This window comes from Haliotis cracherodii, unplaced genomic scaffold (assembly GCF_022045235.1).
Source record: "Haliotis cracherodii isolate W230 unplaced genomic scaffold, xgHalCrac1.p SCAF_3, whole genome shotgun sequence".
Taxonomy (NCBI): Eukaryota; Metazoa; Mollusca; class Gastropoda; order Lepetellida; family Haliotidae; genus Haliotis; species Haliotis cracherodii.
Window position 1 is genome coordinate 65305575 of NW_027266286.1, and position 20089 is coordinate 65325663.

General features: G+C 40.0%; 2 protein-coding genes across 2 annotated transcripts; one reads left to right on the forward strand and one right to left on the reverse strand.

Annotated features, from left to right (window-relative positions):
- Positions 1-1200: 1200 nt before the first annotated feature.
- Positions 1201-13767, reverse strand: LOC139474672 (RWD domain-containing protein 1-like). Its single transcript, XM_071257769.1, has 7 exons — positions 13632-13767; positions 12599-12667; positions 12014-12150; positions 9956-10099; positions 5990-6116; positions 3750-3812; positions 1201-1300 (listed from the first exon to the last, which is right to left on the reverse strand). Exons 1-7 carry the CDS (start codon positions 13702-13704, stop codon positions 1221-1223), a joined length of 693 nt encoding a protein of 230 aa, XP_071113870.1. The 5' UTR covers positions 13705-13767; the 3' UTR covers positions 1201-1220.
- Positions 13768-13875: 108 nt separating this feature from the next.
- Positions 13876-19773, forward strand: LOC139474305 (trafficking protein particle complex subunit 3-like). Its single transcript, XM_071257260.1, has 5 exons — positions 13876-14009; positions 15734-15831; positions 17532-17631; positions 18049-18231; positions 18747-19773. The coding sequence occupies exons 1-5, from the start codon at positions 13968-13970 to the stop codon at positions 18864-18866; spliced, it is 543 nt and encodes a 180-aa protein (XP_071113361.1). The 5' UTR covers positions 13876-13967; the 3' UTR covers positions 18867-19773.
- The last annotated feature ends 316 nt before the right edge of the window (positions 19774-20089 follow it).

Below are 20089 nucleotides of genomic sequence, written 5' to 3' on the forward strand. Positions count from 1 at the left end.
TCATAAATAGCTAGTATGCTTCTCGTACCAAAAAATGAAAGAAAGAATATTTTAGAAATTCTGGATGGAGAATAAAATGTGTCAAGTTAATAAAATAATGTGTAGGAACTCAACACACTGTTTTCTCACTGAATCTGAAAATTCAGAGATGCATTGGAACAGTTATTTATCGGCTCATGTTTGGGAAGGATAGCCAAGGTACAGGTTTACAGAATCATACAGGACATGGCGTTGCTTCTACCACCAATTATGTTGAAGACAGGGCGCATCAAGGGAGGTAATTCATCACGGTAAATTCGCATGCAACGATGTTAACTGAGGTGCACACAAACTATTGTATCAAACGTCTTTAAACTCAACTCACTCACTTCATATTATTCTTGGCAAATGTATTGATAAGGACTGACTTCAATGTTTTCACATTTATGGAGATATTACCGTACAAACACACCCAGTGTCAGTAATATATAAAAGGACACTGGGTGTGACCATATTGACCATATATCTCGAAACTGCGATTTCATTGGGCTTTAAGTCCCTGTGGTTTTTCACATTTTAAACTCCATAAACACAAAAATATTGAAGTAAATTCTTCAACAGTCAAAGAGTGCCACCCACACAATACACAGCGAATCACGGTGCCTTAGAAATGTAGAGTTGCGTTGGTTGGGAAAGCCAGAAACCTATGATTTTAGTTCCAATTCCGGTTCGCCCTGATTATGTTTCTAGGTTTGTCAGCACCATACCCGTGCTCGTTGGTTTCACCGAAGTGGTAAACGTCTGAGACCTGCATCAGTTCAGGCTTTCCTCCCACATTAAGCTGACACGTCATGATATAACTGGAATACTGTTAAAAGCTGTGTTAAACCCAACTCACTCATTCACTCACTCTGAAAACAGGAACTAGAATAACCTGTAGTTAGTTTGTTTGTTGTCGTTTAACGCTGAACCCAGCAATATTCCAGACCAGACAATCCAGTGATTGATGTCATGATCACACGATCCTGTTGTTGCCTCTTACGATTAGCATAGTCGTCTTTTACGACAAGCATAGTCGTCTTTTGCAGCAAGTCTGTGTTGCTGAAGACATATTCTACTCCAGGTGTTCACATGTATAATAAATAACCTGTAGAGTGATAATACACAACAAAAGTGTCTTTTAGGTAAATAATGATACATTTATTTACAATTCATTCCTCTAACATGTATAAAACAATACGTCAACCCACGTCCTCGTCAAGGTCAAGGTCATCCATATCCTGGAACAGAGATTCGTCTACTTCCACAGTATCGGCATCAGCTGCAACAGAGAGGTGGAAGGTGATGAGGGTGGACGGTGATGAGGGTGGAAGGTGATGAGGGTGGAAGGTGATGAGGGTGGAAGGTGATGAGGGTGGAAGGTGATAAGGGTGGAAGGTGATGAGGGTGGAAGGTGATGAGGGTGGAAGGTGATAAGGGTGGAAGGTGATGAGGGTGGAAGGTGATGAGGGTGGAAGGTGATGAGGGTGGAAGGTGATGAGGGTGGAAGGTGATGAGGGTGGAAGGTGATAAGGGTGGAAGGTGATGAGGGTGGAAGGTGATGAGGGTGGAAGGTGATGAGGGTGGAAGGTGATAAAGGCTGCAGTCTCCGCAACTGGAGATACTGGTTCAAACAGCAAATGCCATAATGTGAGTCTAATCAGAGCTACAGATAAGCTGCGTATTTGTGTAAAATACCCCGAACAAATATGCAAAACCCAATTACTTTCAATTAACTTGCATACAGAAACACATGCATTTCTTGAAAAACTCAAATGTATAAAAACAGTTCGTGTAAATACCAAATGAAGCTTTTTCAGCATGCGTACAAAGGACCTAATTTCCAAAACACAATTACGAGCTAATTTACTTTCAGAGCCAAGCCTATATATATAGAACAGTTACATACATCTAAAACATTACCTCATTTTTTTTTAAATCTTATAATGTTCACTAATTTTGAGAAAAGACCAATGGATCTCTCCACTGGGTTTTTCCCAAAATTAGTGAACATTTTAGATGAGTGAAAAAATATTGGTTACCCAATGAAAAATGTACCAACATTTTTTTCCCAAATATTGAGTCCGTTAGAGGGGGGTGCGCATTATACACGGGTGCGCACTATACTCAAGAAAATATGGTATCCCAATTAAAATCGAAACCCTAGAGTCAAAACTCAATTGCTCAAAAAATGATCTGGAGCTCTGGTGTAAGCCTAATATTTATTGTGTTAGATACATGATTGTTAGCAAGACTTGAGCAGACACTTTGCCCTCACCACATTTGGAGGGTTTAACATCACGTCTAAGATTATTGCACTTCTATAGCGATGTGCATGTATGCGTGTTTGTGTGTGGATCCTTGTACTAGTCCAGACTGATGCCAGTTTCATAGAGATAGCCCACATATATACCATGACATACTTTTAGCAAGAATAACCCGCTCAGACACAGAATACTGTCTCTGAGTCAACCATTCCTTGTTTTAGCCCCTTAACCATGTCAATGCCGAGTGTCAGGCAGGGAAACAATAAGTAACATCTTTTAATCCCTTTTGGTATAATGCTGCCGAGGATCGACCAGCGACCTTCCATGCTCAGGGCAGATGCTTTATCCTCTTGACGAAGGAGGCAGTCCCCAATACAACCCAGATGAATATAACACCTTCATGTCAAACTAAAAAACGTGTCTTAAAGGTCTGTTTTATTTGATACTGCAACATCAGGGAAAGTAGAGATCACTGACACAAGTTCCAGTACCAGTTACAAAGCAGTACCTAAACTTAAAATGGTTACTATACCCTATCCTAACTGCCTGCCTCAATCTGTTTCATCGTGAATGAAATGAGTGAATGTGTTTCCTATGTCAGCAATAATCCAGTTATGTCATGGCAGCCTGAAAGAAAAGCTTTTCTGGACCAGCTGGGGTCAATAACATGCGCTATGACCCACTCCATTGGAGTATGATGACAAGGTCATACATTGTTACCATCCAATCCTCAGTTATGTCTGCTCTTATGACAAGCATGCAGTTCTGGGGTCCAATGTGGTTCATTGTTAAAGCTCAATTTAAGACTTGATACAAGGTGCATGTTGATATGAAAACCTAGTTGCTCCAGACAAGATCAAGCTGCACCCAGGTCACATAAATTTATGAAAGTTGAATAATAGATGCATGAATTAGTCCATATAAATAAAATCTCAGATCTCTGATGACACTGTCATGATTTCCCATAAGTAAACAACATATTTCTGAAAAATGTAATAGGAACTTGTGCACATGATCTTAGCTACTGTTTGATTATATCACGCGAAAGAAAACATGACAAATTACACAACAGTAATTAGTTTTGTTTGTTTGTTTTTTAACGTTGCACGCAGCAATATTCCAGCTATGTGACGGTGGTCTGTAAATAATCAAGTCTGGACCAGACAGTCCAGTGACTGATATCATGAGCATTGATCCATGCAATTAAGATACAATGACACACTTCAAATGAGTCAGCGAGTCTGACCCCCTGCAGTGATTAGTTATGTAGTACTGTACACAAAGCTTAGATGTATTGAGTGTGTTCACATACCGTTTCCTGGAAGAGAAAGGGTTAGTGGCAAATTTGATTATTTTTTGGTCAACTTAAATACTATGTTGCACTTTTCAATATTAGGTTGCACTGGTGCATGTTTCATATAGGTAAATCGAGGGAATACATAATATGTGTCACAGTGGACCTACCTGACTGCAGAAACTGGACATCGGAGTCATTCATGGAGGAATCCCTCATAAACAGTTCATAGCCTGCAACATGGGAACGATAGTCACAAACATAACTAAACAATCAGGGTTGGAGGATCAGAGTTGGGGGCAACTCTCTGCTAATGTTCAGTGGATCATTCAGTGAGCCAATGTTGTTTCACGGTGAAGTCGAGCAATATTCCAGCTTCATCATAGCAGTCGAGTGAGTGAGTGAGTGAGTGAGTGAGTGAGTGAGTGTCTTACTACTGTGTTAAACAGTATTCCAGTTATATCACAGCGTTTTGGCTTGATGTGGACTTGACTTTGTTGAAGCCCACAAACACGGGTATGATGCTGACAAACGCACAAACATTATCAGGGCGAACCAGGATCCGAACCCACAATCATAGGTTTATGGCAAGCCCAGGAGATGCAACTCTGCACTGGGAATTGCGGCTCCTTAGACAACTGGGCCACCCACGCCCGAGACTGAAAGCATGACAATCGATCAACACAGCCAAGTCACAGCGTCCAACATCCTGATCCCCATCACAGTCTGTTCCAACAACAGGCAGGAGGTCCTGGGGACCTGACCTGGAGTCTCCACAGGCAGAGGATCAGAGTCTAACCAGCACAGAATAGCTATGTTCCTAAGATGGTGTTACAGCAGCTGACATTAGTCACACATTATCAACTTATTAGATACCTTTCTCTCAACTTCGTTTGCAATGTAAATACAATGTGACGTACAGCAAATTATGTTTATAACAAACACGCTTATAACAAACACGCTTATAACAAACTGATGGATATAACAAACCTTTTTTTAGTCCCGGACATTTGCTGCATATATGCAGCGTTAGAAATTGGCACTAGTCCTGCAGTCTTTGCCAAACTGACCAATAGTTAAGGTATCATTAGGACTAGTAGAAATTAGCGATTTTAAGGGTTTTGCTATGCGTTATCATTATATGGGCTAGTGGAGTAAATATGTTAGTTTCTACCCTTGATATGCTGTATATAAACTTATAACAAATTATGGTTATAACGAACTAAAAGAAGTGTTCCCTTTGAGTTCCTTCTACATTGTAACTGTAGTTTACTGTATTGTTTGATAGGCATTACTTAGAAGTTGCTTGATAAAGGTGTAAAGATCTATGTCAAAACGTGGCCTATGAACTCTATGATAAGCAGTGTGTATCGTAGATGTTTGTAAGGCTATGGCACATGCCCAAGGTTCATACAGATATGGAATAATAAAATTCAAGGCTGTAAACTGTCATATTCCAGTTGTTAGCCTTAGTCTGTCAATATCATATTTAATCCAGCATACTACATATCAGTCGTTAGACCTAAAAAGCAGTATGAACATCACATATTCTCCATATTTTTCACACAACAAAAAGATAAATAGTCTGATTTCTTCAGGGTTTTTGGCACGCAAATCGATCACTGTGGTAAATCTCACTTGAACATCTTTGGTACATTCTTTTGTGTGTTTTAACACTATGTTTAACAAGTATATGTCATTTTGTACAAATTCAAGGCTTTTCAAGCTATTTTGGTGATCTTTAAGGCTTTTCAAGGTTGACACTAAAAATTAAGTCTTTTAAGAGAAACGTTAAAGTTCAAGGCTATTTCAAGCCTGTACAAACCCTAATGCTGCGTGAGAAATATTGCCATTTTCAAGAGAAACGTTAAAGTTCAAGGCTATTTCAAGCCTGTACAAACCCTAATGCTGCGTGAGAAATATTGCCATTTTCAAGAGAAACGTTAAAGTTCAAGGCTATTTCAAGCCTGTACGAACCCTAATGCTGCGGGAGAAATATTGCCATTTGTACAATGTAAACTGGCTTCCCTCATCCTGGACGTTGCGTGATTCAAAAAGCAGCCACACCGAGGTAATTGACGAACACACGTGTACAGACACCATGAAGTACTGACTATAACCACTTTCCTGAGTTTTACATTTCTACGTGAATGAATGAATGAGTGAGTTACGCCACTTTTAGCAATATTCCAGCAATATCATGACAGGGGACACCAGAAATGGGCTTCACACATTGTACCCATGTCGGGGATCGAACCCAGGTCTTCGGCGTGACGAGCCAACGCTTTAACCACCAAGCTACCCGACCGCCCCCATTTCTACGTGAACACAGGAGGAGCACCTAGTGTATACTTAGACACATTGTAGAATATTCAGAGAGAAAGGTCCCTGGCTCTCAGTCACAACCTACCTGTTAATTTCTTGCTTGTCACTTCAATTTCTGCTTTATTTTTCTTCAGTTCTGCCATTTCAGCATCAAACTTCTGCTTCCATGACATAAATGTTTCTACTGTAACACGTGTTCCTTCAAAGCGTTTCTGAAACACAAGGCAAATTGTTACAGTGAGTGAGTGGTTTAACAGCTGTTTGAAAAGTATTCAAGTCATATCACAGCGTGTCAGCTTAATGTGGGAGGAAAGCCACTTTGGTGAAACCTACGAGCACAGGTATGGTACTGACAAACCTAGAAACATAATCATGGTGAAGCAGGATTTTAACCCATGATCCTGTTTCTGATGCGCCCAAGGGACACAACTATGCACATTGAATTACAGTGCCTTAGATGACTGGGCCACCTATGTCCAAGATAAACTGTTAAAACAAACAGATAATTATTCTTTTTTCCCTATGATTGTTGTAAATGATTATTTCAGTGTAAAAAATATAGATGTATCAGATAGAATTTTGGTACGCCTAATATTTATAGGTTCCAGGGATTTATCATGCATCAACTGAGTCAGCGAGTCTGACCACCCGATCTCTGAAACGTGGTCAAAGGGAGATAACTCCTCTCTCATTTACAAACCAGCCTTAGGCTCACACACACACACACACACACACACACACACACAGAACACAAATATACCTTCGATGGTCTCACTTTTAGCATATATACCATGGCACTCAGAGGCAACTGGGTGTAGAAACTATCCACAACAATATATTGGTGTGGCCTTATTCATCTACATTCAGAACTAGTTGTTTCAGTTCATTTTCAAGATGAAGAAATTAGCCATGCTTCTCTGAATGTTTTGCGCACCTGTTCTGAGAATTTAGAAGCCTTAACGCCAAATGGCAGAGACGTATCACATCAGAGTAAAAGATCTGAGGCTCAAAGTTTCATGCAAAGATTAATCTCAAGGAAGGACAAGTATCAGGTACAAGGCAGGACAAGCATCAGGTACTAGGAAGGACAAGCATCAGGTACAAGGAAGGACAAGCATCAGGTACAAGGAAGGACAAGCATCAGGTACTAGGAAGGACAAGCATCAGGTACAAGGAAGGACAAGTATCAGGTACAAGGGAGGACAAGCATCAGGTACAAGGGAGGACAAGCATCAGGTACAAGGAAGGACAAGCATCAGGTACAAGGAAGGACAAGCATCAAGTACAAGGAAGGACAAGCATCAGGTACAAGGAAGGACAAGCATCAGGTACAAGGAAGGACAAGCATCAGGTACAAGGAAGGACAAGCATCAGGTACAAGGAAGGACAAGCATCAGGTACAAGGAAGGACAAGTATCAGGTACAAGGAAGGACAAGCATCAGGTACAAGGCAGGACAAGCATCAGGTACAAGGCAGGACAAGCATCAGGTACAAGGAAGGACAAGCATCAGCTACAAGGAAGGACAAGTATCAGGTACATGGAAGGACAAGTATCAGGTACAAGGAAGGACAAGCATCAGGTACAAGGAAGGACAAGCATCAGGTACAAGGAAGGACAAGTATCAGGTACAAGGAAGGACAAGTATCAGGTACAAGGAAGGACAAGTATCAGGTACAAGGAAGGACAAGTATCAGGTACAAGGAAGGACAAGCATCAGGTACTAGAAGGACAAGTATCAGGTACAAGGAAGGACAAGCATCAGGTACAAGGAAGGACAAGCATCAGGTACAAGGAAGGACAAGTATCAGGTACAAGGAAGGACAAGTATCAGGTACAAGGAAGGACAAGCATCAGGTACAAGGAAGGACAAGTATCAGGTACAAGGAAGGACAAGCATCAGGTACAAGGAAGGACAAGTATCAGGTACAAGGAAGGACAAGTATCAGGTACAAGGAAGGACAAGTATCAGGTACAAGGAAGGACAAGTATCAGGTACAAGGCAGGACAAGCATCAGGTACTAGGAAGGACAAGCATCAGGTACAAGGAAAGACAAGCATCAGGTACTAGGAAGGACAAGCATCAGGTACAAGGAAGGACAAGTATCAGGTACAAGGGAGGACAAGCATCAGGTACAAGGGAGGACAAGCATCAGGTACTAGGAAGGACAAGCATCAGGTACAAGGAAGGACAAGCATCAGGTACAAGGAAGGACAAGCATCAGGTACAAGGAAGGACAAGCATCAAGTACAAGGAAGGACAAGCATCAGGTACAAGGAAGGACAAGCATCAGGTACAAGGAAGGACAAGCATCAGGTACAAGGAAGGACAAGCATCAGGTACAAGGAAGGACAAGCATCAGGTACAAGGAAGGACAAGCATCAGGTACAAGGAAGGACAAGTATCAGGTACAAGGAAGGACAAGCATCAGGTACAAGGCAGGACAAGCATCAGGTACAAGGCAGGACAAGCATCAGGTACAAGGAAGGACAAGCATCAGCTACAAGGAAGGACAAGTATCAGGTACATGGAAGGACAAGTATCAGGTACAAGGAAGGACAAGCATCAGGTACAAGGAAGGACAAGCATCAGGTACAAGGAAGGACAAGTATCAGGTACAAGGAAGGACAAGTATCAGGTACAAGGAAGGACAAGCATCAGGTACTAGAAGGACAAGTATCAGGTACAAGGAAGGACAAGTATCAGGTACAAGGAAGGACAAGCATCAGGTACAAGGAAGGACAAGTATCAGGTACAAGGAAGGACAAGTATCAGGTACAAGGAAGGACAAGCATCAGGTACAAGGAAGGACAAGCATCAGGTACAAGGAAGGACAAGTATCAGGTACAAGGAAGGACAAGTATCAGGTACAAGGAAGGACAAGCATCAGCTACAAGGAAGGACAAGCATCAAGTACAAGGCAGGACAAGCATCAAGTACAAGGAAGGACAAGCATCAAGTACAAGGAAGGACAAGCATCAAGTACAAGGGAGGACAAGCATCAGGTACAAGGAAGGACAAGCATCAGGTACAAGGGAGGACAAGCATCAGGTACAAGGGAGGACAAGTATCAGGTACAAGGAAGGACAAGCATCAAGTACAAGGAAGGACAAGCATCAAGTACAAGGGAGGACAAGCATCAGGTACAAGGAAGGACAAGTATCAGGTACAAGGAAGGACAAGCATCAAGTACAAGGAAGGACAAGTATCAGGTACAAGGAAGGACAAGCATCAGGTACAAGGAAGGACAAGTATCAGGTACAAGGAAGGACAAGCATCAGGTACAAGGAAGGACAAGCATCAGGTACAAGGAAGGACAAGCATCAAGTACAAGGAAGGACAAGTATCAGGTACAAGGAAGGACAAGCATCAGGTACAAGGAAGGACAAGTATCAGGTACAAGGAAGGACAAGCATCAAGTACAAGGAAGGACAAGCATCAAGTACAAGGGAGGACAAGCATCAGGTACAAGGAAGGACAAGTATCAGGTACAAGGAAGGACAAGCATCAAGTACAAGGAAGGACAAGTATCAGGTACAAGGAAGGACAAGCATCAGGTACAAGGAAGGACAAGTATCAGGTACAAGGAAGGACAAGCATCAGGTACAAGGAAGGACAAGCATCAGGTACAAGGAAGGACAAGCATCAAGTACAAGGAAGGACAAGTATCAGGTACAAGGAAGGACAAGCATCAAGTACAAGGAAGGACAAGCATCAGGTACAAGGAAGAACAAGCATCAGGTACAAGGAAGGCCAAGCATCAGGTACATGGAAGCACAAGCATCAGGTACAAGGAAGAACAAGCATCAGGTACTAGGAAGGCCAAGCATCAGGTACATGGAAGCACAAGCATCAGGTACAAGGAAGAACAAGCATCAGGTACTAGGAAGGCCAAGCATCAGGTACTAGGAAGGACAAGCATCAGGTACAAGGAAGGAACAGGGACTTAATCAGTGCTGGAATCACAAAAGGGAGCAGGCTCATTAGATCATAACTTGTAAGGTACATCCATGTGGCAATAGGTGACTCAGTATAACCCTGCCAGAATTACCTGTTCTATTTCTTCTAATTCTCTCTGCTGTCTCTCTTTATCCTCGACAACTTTGCGCTGGGCGTCCTCCACATTCGTTGTGAGTCGCTCCTGCAGTGCTGACACCAGCGTAAACACCATTGCCATCCCAATATTCTCCTCAGCCTGGAAAACACATAGAACAATGAACCAAGGTGTCCTACAACTCACATCACACCTCCCTCCTGGACAAGATGATGGATCATTTCTGAATGTTAAAAAACAGACTGATCCATTCTACATATCAGTTATCACATATGGTTCAGCTATAGAAACAAACTTTTTTAGTCCACTAGTCCTTATAATGATAACATATAGCAAAACCTTTAATAATTTCAAATTTCTACCAGTCCTTATGATACCTTAATTATTGGGCAGATTGGCAAGGAGTATAGGACTTGTGCCAATTTATACTGCTGCGTTTCTTGAGGTTAGAATCAGGGGCTGTTCCATACAGTTTTCTTTAATAGCACCATGACTGTTGCAAGTCTATGTTAAAGTATGGGAGTTATGATCATGATCATCTTAGCACAAGGATCAATTAACGAAACGGGCCCCAGATCCAGTGAGAACTCTAGTTCCTTTTAACAAGCTTACATACCTCATGTCATGAATTGCATTATCATGATTATATTTGAAATAGCTTTCAGGCTGGTTGTTTCAGGTTTGAACATTTCCAGATCATGAACTCTGAGGTCAAATATTTCCCCAATCATATATAATTTTGTTTGGGGTAGTAAGTTGAGCATATGTATCAAAAGGATAACAACAGACAAGGATTCATGGCCTGTTGCTACTGCAATTTTTCCTTGAGGATGTGTTTAGGTGAGCTGAACTAGCATTGTTAAGAAATAATTGAAAATTTACTTATTCTATTTATTGATATTTACTTTGATATTTACATTAAAAATACTGAAAAGAAATCCTTTACTCTTTCAACACCAGTCAACCAGAAGTGTTTGCTGCTGTAAAACCGAGTTCCCAGAGACTCTTGTCTGATAGATGAAGCCAACATTTATCAAAACGTCTTTGCTACTATATGTTATACACCATTTGAAAGGTGTGATCCTATTGTTTATAAATATGAAAGTTATGTTTATAACATTATTTAAATAATGCATTTACAACTTAATTAAGTTAGTTGTAAATAAAAAATGTAAGCTAACACATTGATAACATCCAGATAAAGGACCAAGGAAGTGAAAATTTGACGATTTTCGGCAAATATAAGATTTCATAAAATCCACTTACCTATTTCTTATTTATTTTCATTGTTAACGTAATTGGAAAAGCATTTTTAAAAAGAATTATAAATAGTATCTGTCATCACCCATTCGTTTCACTGCTTCGTTTGAATAACACGTTCGTCGAATACTGGCATATGACACATCGCTAGATGTGGACCCATATTTGAAGTGTGTGTCCGAGAATTTTGTTTTCAATAACATTGCAGGAAATAGTGAATAATTGTTTAATCTATTGATAAAAAATGATAAATTGAAATGGAATATGTATTTCAGACTTTGTGAAATGTGATAGATTTAATAAATGAGTGATATGACAGGTAGGTTTAAAAATTATACACTATTTTGACGTGACTATGTCTTTGACGGTTAACCGGCCTACGGTGTCTGGGGACTGGATGCTTGTTGGCCGGTAGACCGTCCTATGGTGTTGAAAGAGTTAATCAACATGATCAAATAACCTGATAGACATAAAAAACAAAACAATTTCTCATAATGATCTTTTATAAATGTTAACAGCATTGACCAATCACATATTTGCATACAATTCCGAGGCCTAACAGTCAGCAATATTGCTGGTACATTACAGCAGGCTGTGAACCATCCAGATAGAGCCAAACAAGTGATTGATGGCTTAAGCAACGGCTCACGATGCCAGAGTTCGATACCCCACAATCAGGATGGTCTGACATTGTAACCAACCAATCCCCATTTTAGGAAAAGCATGGGAGCTATGAGATTAATCTAGCCCAGGATACCTGCAGCGACATACCAAAGTCTTAAAACAAAGACTCACCTGTTCATTGAGATACTGTGTGAGGCTATCTATATCTGCATCATCCAGGTTGTCTGGATCTGTGATCTCCATGAGAGGCGGTTCATCGGGATACTTCTCCACATATGTGAACTGAACACGACAGGAACATGCAAAGGCTGAAAGTATAATATTAGTTGGCATGGTCATACTTGACATTGAATTGTGTCCTATACACAATCTGTTAATATTGTAGAGTTCTTTATTCAGTAAAGAGGCCCCCATTATACAACAAGTTGATACAGGCTAGATAAAATAGTGCAGGGGAGCACCCTGTATGAGGGAAATCAAGACAATGAGACGGTGAGATATGCATCCTAAATAATAAGATAACACAAAATCTGTTAATAAACGACTACCCGCCAACATCAGATTCTGTAGCTGACACTGACCCTTTGGAAATAAGAAATAAAATATGCAACGCCCCCAGCCCCACTCTCCCTCACTCCCACACACAGGTGAGGTGAAAATAGATAATTGATTGCATTCTGTCTGCACAACAGAGCAGATATTTGCAACAGTTCTAGCTGTCAACCAACTACACAGACATTGTTATATTAATATTACCTTCGTCTGTGTCATTGGTGTCTTGTGAGGCAACTGCTAGACTGAACACATAGGGATCTGTATTCTCAACTGAAAGAAGAAAGTCTCATTATCATGTTAATAAAACAGTGAGTGAGTGAGTGAGTGAGTGAGTATGGTTTTATGCTGCTCTCAGCAATATCCCAGCAATATCAAGGCAGGAGACACCAGAAATGGGCTTCACAAGTCATCCATGTGGGGAATCGAATTCGGGTCTTCAGCGTGACGAGTGAACGCTTTAACCACTAGGCTACCCGACCACCCCAGAGCGGACCTGAAAACAGCTTCATATGATGCATCTATGCTTGTCATAAGAGGCGACTAACGGTCATTCTCGCTGACATGGATGACGCATGTCATCATATCCCAATTGCATGGATCGATGCTCATAATGTCAATCACTGGATTGTCTGGTCCAGTCTCGATTATTCACAGACCCCCGGCACAATGCTGGTATAGTGCTGAGTGCGGCATTAAACAACAATTAAACAAAGCATATGGTGTCGTATTAATACATCAACACAACCACAGCTTACTAGTATGCTACGACTAGTCCTGCATGTACAGAGTTTGTTTGTTTTTCTAATGCGGCACAAAATATGTCATCTACATGACGGGTTCTGTACATATTCAAGTCTGGACAATCCAGAGATTGACATCATGAGCATCGATCAACGCAGTTGGGATACGATGACATACATGTATCAACCAAGTCAGTGAGACCGACCACCCGATCTCGTTCTGGCTTTAGTCGCCTCTTACAAGCATGGTTTGCTGAGGACAAATTCTTAGCCGGATCTTTACGGGTTGGTACTGTGTAGTCATGTTAATGCCTTATGGTCCGACTCACACGACGGGATACTGAAAACATTGACTGTCAAGGCATGTGATGGTACCAGTCGTTGGAAAGGGCAGAGACCATATAATATTATATGGTCTCTGGAAAGGCTGATAAACAGCACCGGTGTCTACTATCCACAATTTACGTCAAAACAAATTACGATCTTTTACACACTTTCAAGTTCTTCTGGATAGATTGCTTCTAATGCTTCGATTTCATTTTTCTGTTCCTCCTTACAATCCGTCATTCTCGTCAAATATTAACGTGTTTGCTTCGCTGCATTTACTCCTCAACACCATGCACTGACAAACGTGGTGTTGCATGCATTTGTTACAAACCTTTCGATTGGCCATAAGTAATATTCTATCCAATGACAACGTTTGTCTTTTTTCCTTTCGGTGGTACTTCCGGTCTTTACCTTACTTCCGGTTGTGGGAGGAGAATTGTACATTTTGATACAAAAGACGTATTTGTAGAGATTGCTGCAGTTTTCAGTTATATATTTGGGAAATGTCACGTCAGGCATCAAGAGGAGGTGATCCTAGAAAAGTGGTATGACAATATTTTCTGGTTACATGTACGGATGCAAGTATTTTGTGGTGACAAGACACCTGTCAACTAGATTTGCAGGTTTGGTTGATAGGCCTAGTTATTACATAAACGACGAGGGATTCCCAAAACCCTATGTCAACAGCGGTTCCGATGCAGCGCTATCCGCTAGGAGTTTTTCTTCTCACAGCTGTCATGCGAATGCCAGCACAAGATATCATTTTTGGCGAAAATAACATTGATATTTGATTAGCCGTTAGTTTTTGTATTATGATTTGAGTTATGTTTACATCTAGAAATCAAAAACTTATTTGAAAGTTATTACCCTGTTTTTGGAAGATTTGGTCAATAAGTAGCCATGCTAACAACATAGAGGGATTATGGATTACTATAATACCTATTCATTTGTCTTCAGCCACCTATGTGCTTGTTGTAGGAGGTGACCAACGGGATCAGGTTGTCAGACTTCCTTGATACATGTTATCATATTCTCTTGTGTAGATCAATGCTCATGATCTGAATCGCTGGATTGTGCGGTCCAGTCTCAATTATTTAGAGGACTGCCATCATATGACCTGAATATTGCTGAGATGCAGCATTAAACAACCCACAAACAAAAAACTTATGATTCTACAAAAGAACAAAAGAATAAAACCTACAGTTACCCAGAACAAATAGCTATGCATTATTCATTGAGGCTACTGGTTGCCAGTTAGGTAAACTGCAACAAGAATTACATTAAAAAAGGCAACACAGAGGAATATAATCTATGAAACGGATACTTGACCATGATAGCAAGCATTCTACCATGAATCTGGAAATTACTTGTTTCTGATTGGTCAATCAGAGGTTGTCAAATCACAATAAACCCCCACTGATTGAAACAGCAGATTTGACGTCCGCATCACCACACAAGCTAATTCATAGAATAATACCTTTTTCAATCATTGTCAGTAGACATGTTTAATTAATTATATCTACAATAGTAGGTTACAAAATGCAAAGTTGAAGTTGCTACAATATTCATTAATGTGTGGCTATACCTTTGGTGCAGTAAACATGATAGAAATCTACAAAGAGAATGTATTTTAAGTTTTGGGGACAACAGAAATCTTGGAATTTGGCGTTTTTCTATATGTGACTGTGACGTCATATCTTTTGCGTCACAATGAGCCATATGACACGATAATGTTGAGGTGTGGTGTAGAATGAAAACTTTAAAAGGTTTGCTTAGTTTTCTTTAGGGGTACTCACCTCATATTAGCTTACGAAGTTGTCGTGCTCATATGCTTTCAATGTCTTACATATGTTCGAGTAAAGTATTACGGTGTAAAAAAAACTGCATGAGCATATACAGCGCCATATTTTGTTTTGGGGGCACTTAATAACCCATGCCTCCATGCTAACACCAAAGACTCAAAGAGTTCACATTTTATTTAGTCATGGCAGAATGGAGAAATACATACTGTGTTTTAAAATGTTGAGCTAGAATACCTATAGATTTAACCTCGCTAAATTTAACATTTGAAACCTCACGCTGCGCATTCGGTTTCAGGTTCAGTTTAGTGCAGTTAAATCTACAGGTAACATAGCTCTACATTGAAGACACAGTTTGTTTATCTCCTATTGAAACATGAGTTATTGAAGGATAAAATATTTTCATGGACTGATCAATGTTTGTTTATCATGCTCTCATGATTTATTTCTTATCTGTGTTTGTTTTTCAGAATGGGGAATTATTTACACTAACATATGGAGCTCTTGTTGCTCAGCTGATGAAAGATTATGAAAATGATGATGAAGTCAACAAGCAGCTGGAGAAGATGTGAGTAGGGTAGATTTGATTATTTAAAGGGTGACATTATCACATAGACTATGTGGATTTTTTGAAAGTTTGTGCATCCTAACAAAGTTTCATCTAAAGGTACCGTATTCGACGTAATAAGCGCCCCGCTCTAATAAGCGCCCACGGCGATATTTGCTTATATATTGGCTAGTGAACAATCCCAATTAGCACTCCTTCCGATAGATCAATGTTCACAAGACTTATTTATTCGCGTATAATACGCACTCATGTGTTATATGCATTCTTAATAATGGGCAATTAAATTCTGGAAAAATGTACCTTTCGCATATAAACATTTCAGTGTGTCAGCATAAACCACGAAATTTTTCTTTCAACTCTCTTTTTTCCACCAAAATAATATTCTAATAAGAGCCCCCTATTTCTAATTTTGAGAGCGCCCTGGGCGCTTATTACGTCGAATACGGTAATGCACCAACCCTATCATACCTCTGCTGACTATCAGTTATAATGTTTTGCAAATTTCATGTTTTGTCAACAATTAAGTTAATGACAACTCATCCTCCTTAAAACAAATTTGTCAGGACTATTAATTCACCTTGGAATGTAAAAATGAAATGATGGATGTTATATTATTGTTATAATCGTAATAATTTTGGTTTGGCATACAGAGAAAATAAGTCAGCTAGTCAATTATTTTCTTGAGATACATCAACAACATGGATTGTTGTTTAATATCTGCACATCACCCGGTCATGTCAACATGGTCAATATATAGAGAATCTCACCATGCTCACCCAAGTGGATTTTTTTATATCAAATATGTCAACATGAGTCTTATCAATGTGCGTTGATATAAAATAAAACCACTCGATTGAGATTCTTTTATCATCCAAAATCATCCAAACAATTTTTTTCTGTTTGTAAACAGTAATAACCTGTCTTGGGTGTAAACAAAGTACAGACAACCAGCTTCAGTGGCAAAGAGATTAGTGTCGTCATTTGATTGTGAAATCACAATGTACTGCAATGCATAGTGATGCAATTTCATTGTAATGATGTCTACTTGGAGATATCATTTGATCTCACCCTTGTGATATCTCCTGTGGAGGCCAGATGATAAATCAATGAAACAAGATAATCTAAATCATTAGACATATGCAGCAATAGAAATTGGCACTAGTCCTTTAGTCCTTGCCAAAACTGCCCAATAGTTAAGGTATCTTAGGACTAGTAGACATTTGCTTTTTTTTAATGGTTTTGTTTTATGTTATCATCACCATGATCACAAGGACTAGTGGACTAAAACAGTTAGTTTGTATCACTGATGTGACTGAATGTCAACAGCATATTAACATCATTGTTAATGATTAACGTCATTGTTGTTGGAAAGTTTGTCGTAAGAGGCGACTAATGGGATCAGGTGGTCAGGCTAGCTGACATGGTTGATTCATGTCATCGTATCCCAATTGCGTAGATCGATGCTCATAATGTCAATCACTGGGTTGTGTGGTCCATTTTCGATTGTTTACAGACTGCCGTCACAAAGCTGGAATATTGCTGAGTGCGGCATTAAACAACAAACGAACAAACAAACATTACCATACAGCTTCTATGTCCTTGTAAAAAAATAAAAATGAATGTTCCACTTTCCTATTAAGCATTGGTGATCTGTGTAAGTGACTGTAGACTATAGACTAAATGTTGTGTTTATCTTTCAGGGGTTATAACATTGGTGTTCGACTCATCGAAGATTTCCTGGCTCGAGCCAACATTGGAAGATGCAGTGATTTCCGCGAAACAGCAGACATAGTAGCCAGGGTAAGTGTGACAATGGTTTAATATGACAATGGGTAAAAGAAATCTTCATTGTCGTGGTATGAAAAGAAATTACCATTCCGACTTCATTTCTGAATTTTGGATTTTTCATGTCAGAGGATCCATTAACCAATAAAGAAATATAAGGCTCTATAATAGTTCCTGTAAGGTGTACCTATTATTATCCAGGTAGCATTCAAGATGCACCTGCTTGTTATCCGATTAGTGTTCAAGATGCACCTGTTTGTTATCCAGGTAGCATTCAAGATGCACCTGTTTCTTATCCAAGTTGAGTTGAAGATGTACCTGTTTGTTATCCAAGTTGAGTTGAAGATGTACCTGCTTGTTATCCAGGTAGTGTTCAGAATGTACCTGCTTGTTATCCAATTAGTGTTCAAGGTGTATCTGCTTGTTATTCAGGTAGCATTCAAGATGTACCTGGGCATCCAGCCGGTCGTCAGCAACTGGAGTGCAGCGGGAGATGAATTCTCTCTGCTCATTGAGAACAATCCCTTGACAGACTTTGTGGAACTTCCTGATGGCCACAATGCTCTCCACTACTCTAACCTACTGAGTGGGGTTCTCAAAGGATCTCTTGAAATGGTAGGTTTAATACTGTAATCATGGAAATACTACTACTTGTCTTAAGCAAAGAATATGGGGTGCTTGACATAAGCCATACGTTGAATGTTCGAGATTGAGGAGTCCCTCACTTGAAATACTTTCGGAGCAAACTTCATGACCCCTTGATGTTTTGTTTGTTTGTTGTTTAACGCCGCACTCAGCAATATTCCAGCTATATGACGACAGTCTGTAAATAATCAAGTCTGGGCCAGACAATCCAGTGATTGACATCATGACCTTGATCCACGCAATTTGATGTCCTTGACTTTGAACACTGATGTATTAAGTCATCAATGATGTAGAGCACATGAAATCATATACCACATATGCTTCATATTGATTTTAATTACCTTGCGTCGTATAAATAATAAATATACTGCTCAAAAGAAGTTGAAGAACACCCAGGGATTTTACAAGTGACTATAGTTAATCTGTTATGTTCTTTAACTTCTTGGAGTCATTTTTATCGTAAGTCCTTGCTGTGTTGTGTGCAGGTCCAGATGGACGTAGATGTCAGGTTTGTCCAGGATCAGCTAAAGGGAGATAACATCACCGAAATCCGACTCAAGTTCATCAAGCGACTAGAAGACGCCATTCCCGCGGGTGAAGACTAGGAATATAGACCTCTGTCACAAACTCTCAGATTTGTTTCCTAACAGGGAGACAGGATCATTGCCCTTGAGTCAGTATGTGATGGAGAGTGTTGTTGGAGATAAGCTTTCATGATGAGAGCCTTGCGACCATTGTTTAAACTGCCATGTCACGAAGATCAGCCTCCATGTCACATATTCCTAACTACCTAAGGAATGGTACTAGTAATGGTAATACATGGAACTGTTCGGCTCGTCATGTACGCATGGTGAGTGTAAGGGGAAGGAGTAGCCTAGTGGTTCAAGTGTTCTTCACTAGGCTGAAGCCCAATAAATGTTTCTTCTTTGAATTGTTTTTGAGTAATATAACTGATTTAAGAGAGTATGGCTGATGAATATCACATGCCATATAGGTGGTAACCCTTGTGATAACAGAGGTTGTAGAATGTGTAGAACCAATGTTTGAAATAAACAATATTGCCATGATGCCATCAGGACCAACAGACTTTAGAATCAGGCCCTGACTTAACTCTTTAGGCCCCCATTTAAAATATACTGCAGCTCAAATTTACTGCAGACCATAAGGACCCATACAAATTTAAAATTAGGGCCCGACACAAAATCTACCTGCCAGGGGCCTTCAGGTCGGCACTCATTTCAAACACTGTATAGAAGCCCTGATGTCATTATGATCTTCAACACTTGATGAATACAGGTGGTGAATACCTTATCCCATTTTACCCCCATTACCACGTGAATGCAGCTGTGAAATTCATGCAAGTACCCCAGCCCGAGGCTACTAATTTGAGCTGAAGACAAGTAAAAATCTGATGATGGTAGTCGTAATTGATTAGTAGCATTTGAGTGTTAAATTCTAAGACAGTTTTCAATCCTTCAACTTTGCTATAAATTGGAACTGAATAAAACTGACAGTAAAAATAGCAAACAGGTTTGTCCCCTTTCAAGCAGGACGACCTACAAACTCGGAGGACAAGTGAAATTAGGTTGACACTCATCTACGATAAACAAATATGAATGTCCGAGTCTGCATTATCACCTCGATACTCTTCATTAGTATTATTGCAATGTTGTACATGCTGAGTTGTTCCCCATCACGTGTACATAGTTATATTTATTGACAGTTCATGTACTGTATATTTGTTTGTTTGTGTGTTTGTTTGTTTGTTTGCATAGACATGAGTGACAGGCATCTGTAAAATCCCAAGTAATACTGACACTGGCCCCAA

Excerpts from the sequence above, each read along its gene's own strand:
- LOC139474672 (XM_071257769.1), bottom strand. The coding sequence starts at position 13,704 with ATGACGGATTGTAAGGAGGAACAGAAAAATGAAATCGAAGCATTAGAA. Across the intron at positions 12,151-12,598 it reads CACCAATGACACAGACGAAG|CCTTTGCATGTTCCTGTCGT; the intron begins GTAATATTAATA and ends TTATACTTTCAG. Across the intron at positions 3,813-5,989 it reads GACAAGCAAGAAATTAACAG|GCTATGAACTGTTTATGAGG; the intron begins GTAGGTTGTGAC and ends CCCATGTTGCAG.
- LOC139474305 (XM_071257260.1), top strand. The coding sequence starts at position 13,968 with ATGTCACGTCAGGCATCAAGAGGAGGTGATCCTAGAAAAGTG. Across the intron at positions 14,010-15,733 it reads GAGGTGATCCTAGAAAAGTG|AATGGGGAATTATTTACACT; the intron begins GTATGACAATAT and ends TTTGTTTTTCAG. Across the intron at positions 15,832-17,531 it reads AACAAGCAGCTGGAGAAGAT|GGGTTATAACATTGGTGTTC; the intron begins GTGAGTAGGGTA and ends TTTATCTTTCAG.